The sequence below is a fragment of the Centruroides vittatus genome, unplaced genomic scaffold, assembly GCF_030686945.1.
Source record: "Centruroides vittatus isolate TY-2023 unplaced genomic scaffold, ASM3068694v2 contig_651, whole genome shotgun sequence".
NCBI lineage: Eukaryota > Metazoa > Arthropoda > Arachnida > Scorpiones > Buthidae > Centruroides > Centruroides vittatus.
Window position 1 is genome coordinate 1,008,388 of NW_027122405.1, and position 11,182 is coordinate 1,019,569.

The window sequence follows — 11,182 nt, forward strand, 5'->3', positions numbered from 1 at the left end:
CTTCACGAGAGTGGATGTAGTCGACCTCATAGTCTCATGAAGGCAAACTGTTCGTTTCTACTGAAAGTCTGTTAGCTGGTTGTAATTCTTGCAGGCTTGCTCCCTGTACATCATACTTTTCCTGCTGGCAATAGAGTCATGCAGGTCATCTATATCTAACTCTTTTCGGAGGAACTTTTTGAATTGAAATAACGTGACTTCTAAATCAAACCGAAAGTTCGTATACAATTAATCGGGCCTCATTCCCTTAATCTTTCCACATCTGTCTCGGCTTTCATCTATCTATTTCATTTTCGAGATTAAGGAAGAAGAGACAGACGGGCAGCTTACAGTGGGAATTTATAGCTCCACAATTTTTTGAAATTTCAGTCCAATAACAATGATCACCTCCGAACAACGGCCATTTTTATATGTTCCCGTCAGTGGCCGGCAGTGTTCAGAGGTTTGACCGTATACATGAACATCATTGTATTTATGAGTACAATTTGCAAATCAGAACTTTTAGAATAATTAAAAAGTTTTAATCATTAGAAAAGTATGATATAAAGTGAATTGTTTATTACAATTTTTCTGTTTTTAGTAGAACTTTTAAATTTGAATTTTTATTTTTAATTCTTTTTAATTGATTATAAGCGAGAAGTAATCAATTTTATATTTATTTAAGATTATTTTAAGAATATAAGAGAATAATTCAAGTTATATTTGCAATAAAACATATAGGAAATTTCAAAATTAGGATTAAAATTAGACAATATTTAAGAATTGATTATTAATTTCTCTGTTATTTTGATAGTAAAACGAAGAATATTAAACAATTAATTATCTAATTTTTAATTAACAATGAATAATAATGCAAAACAGAGTGTTGTACTTAATTAAATTTCGTATAAATTAAATTCAAAGAGGAAAACTTAAGAACTCTCAGGTGGTTTTCACCTTGAAATTATAAACAAGTTTAATTTAACAGAAACAGTAACACATTCATTATTAGATAAAGTACTTAAACTTAGTAAGTGATAACTTATTCAGTTATTATGATTTACTAACAATTAAATTCATTTATATACAAACTAATAATTTAAATAGTTTATAAAATTTCAGTTTGTTAAATTATGAAATTATATTTTTAACAAATATAATTATTTTATTCTAATAATTTTAGATTTTGTGTTTTAATTCATTTAATAATAAAAATATCTATTGTATATCAACTAGTTAACTATATTAATCAACCTTATTACTATTTACGTATATTATTACCCTATTTTGAAATATATTTTGAAACTTAAAATTGGGGTGAGTTGGAGTTCAGATTTTTCTTGAATTTGGGATATTTTTTGTCACTCTTTTGAAGTTGCTATGAAAATTTTACATTAATTCTTGTTTATTTCATATAGTTTATTATACATTAAACCTATTCCAAACCCCCTATAATTTGTCTTAATGGTACGAACCAGAGTATCATTCTCTACTCACTCATGCGGATTAGACTCACCTGTAATGGGTATAATTGTGGCTTGCTAAGTAGCTTACAGTGAGTGTCTCGCTTTAATCAATTAATCAATCGGTAAATCAATTATACTTTATTTTAAATACATTATCAACGTTTCCACTCTAACAGATTTTAGTAAATTCATTAAAGGTTTTTCTAAAAGTTCTTTCTTAGAATGCGTTTTAAATTCGAAACAATACTTCCATCACTTGTCTTTATCAATAGAAAGGAGGAAAACAGTCGAACCTCCCAATAACGACCATCTCTAAACAGCGGCCATTTTTATGTCCTCGTCACTGGCCGTCGTTCGGAGGTTCTTCATAAATATTATATTCAAACTTTTCCCTTACTTTACGAATCAAAATGAGGTTAGAAATCGAACAAATGGTCAGTTTTCTTATTAAAAATCTGAATGACGAGGGAATAAATTAAGATTAAAATTTTAATTCTACATTAAAATAGTTTCATGACAAGTAACAGTAGAATCTCTCAGATCTTATTAATTAGAAAACTTTAAAATAAAATATTTATCTTTCATCGATAATCGTGATATAATGAACCGTGTAGTGAAAAATAACTTTACAATTTCCTATCGATGCTATGATATAATTGATAACTCAAATGAGTTTTAATTAAACTTCAATGCTAATTTATTAGAATATGATTAATATATGGGAAGATTGCATCCCTTCCATGTTAAATCATATTATTGCAGGGAAGAAAACGTTGCTTAATTACGTCAGTAGTCACTTGCAGAAAGCTGAAGTTCTCCTGCCTCACTTCATAGCTCGTATATTGACAAATGTTCTCTTCTTGACCTACTTTGACTTCTAGCGCTATACAATACACTAGCAGGAATTGAAACTCCTTGAAAGATCGTTTAGTCAACTTAGCGTTATGACTTTCGACAAAATGAAAACTTATAACCGACTAACTCTATTTTGATGTTTATTACAAAATATTTTTGAGAGGTTACCTACAACTTTCCATATTTAAAAATGTTTTATATGGTATGTAACTTTAGCGAAGACAAAGAAAAGTTTAAATATATAAAATCACTTTAGAATATATTTTAGAATATTGTTACAGTATATTATTAAAGATATATTTTCAAAATTCGTAAAACTAAATAGGTCCTCGATTTAACGTATTTATTGGAGGAAGGCGTTGTCCGTACTTGCCGAGAGTTAGTTAAACCACACTTACAACGTACAGGATTATTAAAATGCTATTATAATGTATAAGGATAACTAAAATATTATTATAATGCACAGTACATTTATACTCGTTGATTCATAGACCCAATTTTTAGCATACTCTAAAAACAAAGGCATATCAATTTTTCCTTTATCCGTTAAATCGAGGGTCTACTGTATTAATATACTAATAAATTTATGTAGTATAAAGTGCATTAATAACTTATAGATTTGAATTTATCTAGTTTGCCCTCATTAATATTTTGTAAAACAATTTATCAAATGTATTCAATTAAAATTTGATACTCTTCGGATTAACATGTTTGATATTGTTGTTTGATTTCCAAAAATATCAACGAAAAATAAATATCAAAATTATTATCCGTATAAAACCAATATCATTAAAGGTGAAAGGGTTTAACCAGGTTTAGCTTTTATCCTGCACATGTTTCTTCACAGTCAATGAACATTGACACTTATTCTCCATCTTAACAGCATTGTCATTCATGCATTTGACAAATGAGTTTTCTCTTTATAACGGCGAAAAATCTAGGTTTTATACAAGCTTTTCTACAGTATACTTGTCATTTATAGTTGATCTGCGATGTTGATTTACTCTACCTGGTTGAAAATCATTAAGTATAGCACATTTCCATCACTGCAAGTGAATACTTAAATCCTGTGTAAGAAATATGTGTCTTCTCATGTCTGAAACATTTTAAGATTGTAAATTTAGAGATATTTACATCAAGATTTGTAAAAGACGAACGAATATGTGTGTATATATGTTTAACGTACAGTACAGTACATTAATTTTTTAGAAAAGGGACTATTAAAAAACCTGTAATGATTATAAATCTAGAGAGTAATTACATATACAGCCAAATAGAAGAAAAGATATTCATTGAATCAATTAAAGTTTAAAATTAATATGAATGAGAGAAAGTTTTTTTATTGGAAACATGAAAAATTGTAATTGTAAATTTGCTTAAAGGAAAATTTTTTATCTTAATCATTTACTTTAAATGAGAAAATATAATTCAAGAGAGTTCTAGAGCCTATAAATTCCGAAGAATAAAATAAAATTTAATGCTAAATTGTAATTTTACAGCAATATAAATTACTATAATTAATCGATAATTTAATTTTTTTAAGTCGAAGAGAAATAGAAATAAAAATTGAAGTCCGAAATGAACAGATTGGCAACGAAGAGGATAAAAATCTTTGAATACGTTTGCCTGTAAAACGGGAATGTAGAATAAGAAATGAAAAATTGAAATTTGGATTTTTATATGCCGGAGAAAAGAATGGAGATTTGAAAGATTTAAATATGAATTGAATGTATTTTTCTTTGTTTGAACGAAAATAAAAGAATGGAAAGAACATATATGCATATTGATGTAGGCCCATACTCAACATTGCATATACTCATATTAAATTGTGTCGTAAGACTGAAATAAATAAACTGTCATATGAAACAACACTCTGGTGAAAATTTCTAGAAGAATATTCTTGTTTTTCTCCCTTAAGTTTTTAAAATTTATCAAAGTTTTAATATTATAATATAAAAGAAGCTTTTAACTTCATTTTAAAAATGTTATTGCATTTTATATAGTTGAAATTTAAATAATTGTGTAAGAAAGAAGTATTATATGAATTTAATGTCGATTAAAATTTAAAATAAGTGATTATTTTTTAAATAATACAAATTAAAATTCTGCAATAAAAATAGAAGAAAAGAAAATTTTAAAATACTTTCTTATAAATGTAATTAATAAATTATAACTTATTATTTTTTAATCAAAATTAATACTCGATTTATTATAATAAAAATTAAATTTAAGTAAAATTAAATGCAAATTAACAATCGTAGAAATAATGATTAAAAAATTTTAGGGAAAGATTAGTGTAAAATTTAATTTCAACGATATTTTTCGTAGTTAATTTTAGCAATTTTCTTTAAAGTTAATGATATTGCTGACATTATTTGAATTGAAAATAGTGTTTATCCCTTCAAAAGTGAAGTAATCTGAAGTATAGATTATGTCAAATATCGTATAATTAGAATGTAAAGTGACAGGTTTGGAACAGAAGATTGAATATTAGATCAGCTATAAGATATTTGAGAGTAAATGCTCTGATATTTAATTATTTACAGATAAAATGGAGCTTAGTTAAAATTTTAAAGGAAATATTTAATATATTCAAACATTTTAATGCCATTTTTGAACTATAAATCGTTCACTCTTTATCTTGACAGGATTTTCTCCATTGTCTCTCTCTATTGTGCAGAGGGTCCCTCCAGGAAAAGCTTCAATGGGCTTTCACTCTTTATGACATCGATGGAAACGGTTACATCACGAAAAAAGAACTCACTGACATCATTTGTTCGGTGTATGCTCTAATGGGACGACGTTCAGTTCCTGTAGGAGACGAGAAGTCTCTCAGAGAGCACGTTGATAGGATCTTTCAGGTGAGATGTAGAAGATAACTGAAAATTCTTGTTAAAAATACATTAAATGTGTTTTTTTTTTATTTTCTAAAAAATCGTATACACTAGACTCTTGCTAGTCCGGTTATTCCTTGCATAGGGTGTCTGATTAGCGAAAGTACTGAATTAATGAGTGTGTAAGCAGCGGTGCCCGCAGACTATAAAAAAGGGGTGAGGCATAAGCTATAAAAATGGGCATCGTACGTACATTATATAAAATATACGACAAAGGAGGACACTGCCCAAAGTACGGGCGCTTCTGTGTGTCGGCCTAAACTTGCCTGAAGGCAATAGATGAAACGACCTCTCGTCCTTAGATACTGTTTTTGTTATTGTAAACTTATGTATAGTCAGGCACACAGTAATTACAAGTTGAATTTCTTTATAATAAAATGGGATACTGTACCAGTTAAGCACGAAACACAAGCTCCCCTAAAGTAAATTTTAAAAAACACCCACCAAAACACTTTTCAAAGTTAAATATAATGAAAAGAATCATATGCTTGAAAAAACAATGTTTTTATTATATTTTTTATAATAGAAAACTGGCAAATATTTTGCCTTTTTCTTAAAGTTTTTGGTTGCACCGCTATATTGTACATAGAGATGTAACCCGAGTAAACAAGAAAACAGGATGTGTGACACGGCTAACACGTTTATGATAACGGAAGCGCACGGGGCCGGATAATTGAGAGGCCTGGTTAGCAAGAGTGTAATATAATTAAATCAATCGATGTTTTATCTAAAATTAATAAAACTGCTTTCGTTGTTTATAAGATAAAATTCTCATCACAGATTTCTTTATCATAATTAATTTCTTTTCTTGTAACGAATATAATTAACTGAGCATTATTTAACAGCTTAATTTTATTATGAAATCACGTTCAACTTCTAATAAGCGCATTATATGAAGCTGCTATATATATAACATTAAATATTTAATTTAGTAAAGTGCAAAATGATATAACTAAATCAGAACAACCGAGAATAAAATAAGATTATTTTTCAAGAATAATGCAAAGTATCATCGATAAATTTATAATTTTATTTAAAAATTTGAGCTAAATAACTGAGTATTTAACTGATTTCACCTTTGTCATAATTAAATCTAATTTAAGGAGTAACTTTGAAATATGGCCATTTTATGAAAATCACTGGGCAAATTTTAATTAGTTTAAAGCTTAATTTAAATTTAAATTCATTATAAATATTATTTTATAAATATAATGATACCAAATGTTTAATTTTGTTCTAAGAAGTTTAATTGTAAATTAATATATCGGGAACCCTTTTTCTTTCTTCGTAACTGAACAACTCTTTATATTATAATAAAAATTTAGCTAATTTTATAATTATACATCGCACACTTTCTGGATTATAAAATTCCTTTTATAACTTCAACTCATTATCATCCGTTACCATAGTAACAGCATCACTTGGAATGGAGATGTAAAGAATAGATTCACTACTTCTGTTTGAACACAACAAATGCGACTTCAAAATCGATATCACCTACATAAAATGCATTTTCCTGTAATTTTAAATCCCCGAAATAAGAAAATTAATTGAGTTGTACGAAATTTCAATATTGGTATTTATCAAATTTCTAAAAATATTCTTGAAGTTTATTAATAGGAAGAAGGAAACAAAGAAAAGATTTGTTATCAAATATACTTTCGATATTTTTAGAACGATGTAGAAAATAATAAATTCATAAAAAATAAACAATTCTCTGTCGAGAATAAATTTAATTTAGTCAAAATTAATTGAAAGATTTTTTTTTACAAAAATACTTCTGATTTCTGCCGAAATTATTTTTATTTAACAAAAAATAATAATAATAAATCGTGTTTTCTCTCCTCTACTTTGCCTTAATTTACAGAGTTTTAATAAATTTGCCGATGAAACAATTTCAAATATAATTATCTAGTACTGAGTTTGTTTAATTTGAATTTGAATTTTAAAATTTAGATAAATCAATTTTAAATTGTAATTTTAATTCTTTCTCTTTTCCTCTTAGTTTTGGCATTTGTTTAATACGATAAATGATAGGAGTTTAGGTTCTATTTTGATACTTATTTAAGTTCATTTGTCTAATTAATTATTTAAAGAATTAGAACGTTTTTTTTGAGTTATTTTTTTAATCGAATTTTTATCACTTAATTCACATTCTTCTTTCCACTTTCAGAAAATGGATATTAACAAAGATGGAGTGGTGACAATAGATGAATTTATGGAAATTTGTCTGAAAGTATGATCATTTATTACTTTCCTAATTCATAATTAAAACTTTTATAAGAGTAAAGTAATTAAAAAAGAATTTATTTCTTGAACTTTCACTTTTCTTGCATATTTTTTGATGTGAAATGCTTTTCAAAAATCATATTACAGCTATTTATTTCATTAATTCTTGCATAAATTATTTCATATAATAATTAAAAATTTATTTTTTGAGAGATATTTAATATAATTCAACAATTTTATGTGAAGTATTTTCTTTGTGTTAAAACACAAAATATGAACAAAATCCTGGGGTTTTTTTTATAGTGAATAGGCCTATCTCCTTAAAAGTTTATAAAAAGGAAAAAAATACTTTTTTAAAGGATTTATAGGATTTAAAGAATGGCATTATTTGAACTGATTCAAACAATCAAAATTGCCATTTGTAGGTCCTCTGATGGCTTGTATGGGGCCCGGGAGCGGAGTGGGCCCTTTTTATCCGTTGGCGGGCCCTTTAGCCATTTTTTAAACAAAGGAAACACGTAAAATGTAATTCTTTATTTAAAAAACAGTTTTATTAGTAAAAATAACATTAATTTTTAGGGATAGAAACTTTTCGGGCCCCAAAATTTTCCCCGAATCCGGAGAAAAATCCCCAACTACCCCCGATCATTTATAGCATATAAAAAGAAAAGGTAAAAGAAAAGATTGGAAAATAATCAGATAAATTTAGATGTTTTGAATAAATATTGCACAATTGTTTGTGTGTCAGGTTGAAAGAGAGGATTAGAGAAGATTCAACATCCTTAGATCAACGTCCAAGTCTTCTTTGGCTGCAAGACATTGTCAATTTTCGTGGTCATCCCTAAGGCAACACTTCCAGATACAATATCATTGACGTCAACAAAATGCTTGTTCTATATCTTTTCTCTTTTTCTTTTTCTTAAGAAAAATAATAATTTTTATTTTATTATTTATTCAATTCTTCCTAAAATATTTTTAATATTTTAAAAATAAAATTATATCTATCTTTATACAGACGTCATAAAAAATATTTATTTAAAGATTAAAAAGTTATATAAATATAAGCTTAACACGTTGATAGTAACATTTGAACATTTATATATATCATAATCATGTTTTAATGTAAATTAGACGAGAATTAAGGATATATATGTACTGTACATGCAAACTTCGATATAACGCCCTTCTACCCTCGTAAAGCGTCAATCACACAATGAACCGATCTTTCATATAAAATTTAAATAGAAAAACGTTCAGAACTTATTAATTTTAAATTCATAATTGTGTATAGACTTCATTTCTATTGTTTGAGACAGTTCAGTTTAGCGCCACACTCGATTTAGCGCCATTTTAGGAGGCGAATTGTAAAATATATTTTTATTCATTAATACAAGTAATATAACAATATATTTTATCATTTATTAATTTTTATTTATTTTATTTCAGGACGAAACAATAGCAAAGTCATTGGCATTATTTGATACTTCTTTATGAAGGACTCAATCTTTTGATATTCGATGATTTTTGATTACAGCTATAAGTCATCAGTAAAAATACAATTATGTAATGATCAAAAGGAGAAGATGAGGAGAATTACAGAAAACATTTTGTGTATATGTTGTAATATAATATAAGAATATAGAGCTACGATAATATTTATTACATTTTTTGGAATTTTAGGAGAAAAAAGAAGAAAAAATATAAGAGAAAAGAAAGTTAGAAACTTTTCAGAAAAATAAAAATACAAAAATAAAGAAAAAAAACATCTATTTTGTAAGAATATTCTTAGAATTTAAGATATTTGTACTCACATATCAAGTGATGCTGATCAGCATTGCTTATATGAATCATGTTTAAATTGATCAGAAAATATTAATAAAAGAATGCACCAATAAATGATTTTTTATTATAAATAAAGGAGCATTTTTTGGAATTTATTTCCCCAATTTTTTTCTTATAATTTATTATTTTATATTAAAAAAATAGTTAAAGAATTTATAAAAATTCATAATATAGATATTTTTATTGATTTCCGATAAGTTAAACTCTATTCGAAGAGAAGGATGTCTGGTTTATATAATTCCATGTTGGAAAAATATGTTATGTCACGACCCTTGTCGGGGTCAAAAACGTCCAGATATATATATAAATAAGTATATATATATATATAGGTCAACTGTAATATCATGATTTTATAGCAATAAAATAATTTCTTTAGACACTTGTATGATATTTTATGTTATTCAACCTGACCTCCAATAACGGCCACCTCTAAACAGCGGCCACTTTTATAGAAAATTTTTGTTTTTTAACAAAAATACGTACAAAACAACCACTAAACAATTGCCAGTTCCGGACAACTGCCATTTTTCTTTTGTTTCAGTCTGTGGCCATTGTTTTAAGGTTTGACTGCAAATAACCTTGGTAAATCTAAATGTTTTGATGTTTCTATAATCGGCATATTTAATAATAATAAATATAATAATATTAAAATTCAACTTTTACTTATTAAGACAGAAAATAAACCCTGTAATTTATAACTTTATAAATAAGGATTTTTTTTCGATTCGCACGCTTTCAAGTGAGAAGGCCTCGTTATACTGGAAGTCCCTCAAAAGAACAGAGTTTATAGTTTATTTCTTATAATTTTAAGATAAAATTTGTAACTGGCGAATTAAAAAGGTTTAAATAAGTCTCGTTTACTACCTTATTTTATGAAAAATCATAATTTCACATTATATATATATATTTATTTTTATACAAAAGGATCCCACTATTAAGCAGTAAAAAAGGGTCCAATTCCTTAAATCTCTCATTTAATACGTGGATAAAACTTTTATAAAATGTATCACTGAAGAACATTAAACCTGGCATTTGACTAACAGATAGAGAGAAATATATTATACTAGTTAATATATTGTAGAGGTTCTCGTGCAGACATCCTGACCTGTGTAAGCTGCTATGCAGATAATGCATTAAAGTCAGAAAGATTTAACTTGTCGTGTCAAATTTTTGATAAGTAGTCTGTCACAAACATTCTATATACATATATATATTATGCAAAGAAATTTCGTCTGTCAGACAGAATTTTTATCTATAAATAGAAAGTCGTATGGCCAGACTTCATTGATTATTCGTCTCTAGGTCAAGGGAGCGATGATCCTGATCTAAATAAAAAGGAAGAAAGAAAAAAAATCAATAAAAACAATTTATCATTAAGAAAATATACAGTTTTATCGTTATATAATTGATACTTTCAGACAGAAAATGTGAATAAATTTATTTTAAAACTTATGAGACTTATCATGGCTTAAATATTGCGTAAATAATTTCTGCATCTTAATAAAGAACATAATTTTAATTAAGTAAATATCAAGTGCATAATTGTTCAGTGTTGTGTGATTTTCGACAATTCCGAGTAAAATATTATGAAAATTTCAATTTTAAATTGTCTTAGAAAATGCTAATTACAGTAAATATAATTAATAAATTAATACAGAATTAACTTAGCGCTTAATTATTAAAGGTAGAAAAATTGTTAGATCAGATAACAATGATTTTCTTCAATTATTCTTCTCTCTTATCAGATTTCAGATTATCTATTAGAGATTTATTTATCTCTGAAAGACTCGGGTTAATTTGAAACTAGAGACAATATAACGAATTTTATCAGACAGTGACTTACAAGACAGGATTGAATTGCTACTAATGGTTACATACAAGCAATAAAAAAAAGCAAGAGTAATAAGCTCAGTCCCC

The 11,182-nt window shown here is 26.7% G+C and overlaps 1 protein-coding gene across 1 annotated transcript in view; it reads left to right on the forward strand.

Moving 5' to 3' along the window:
• LOC136979889 (Kv channel-interacting protein 4) overlaps positions 1 to 9,361 on the forward strand; it is a 59,541-nt gene extending 50,180 nt beyond the window's left edge. Inside the window, exons 4-6 of the mRNA XM_067275913.1 lie at positions 4,949 to 5,161; positions 7,368 to 7,430; positions 8,870 to 9,361. Coding sequence (XP_067132014.1) covers positions 4,949 to 5,161; positions 7,368 to 7,430; positions 8,870 to 8,917 — 324 coding nt within the window. The 3' untranslated portion in view covers positions 8,918 to 9,361. The remainder of the gene's footprint in view (positions 1 to 4,948; positions 5,162 to 7,367; positions 7,431 to 8,869) is intronic.
• The last annotated feature ends 1,821 nt before the right edge of the window (positions 9,362 to 11,182 follow it).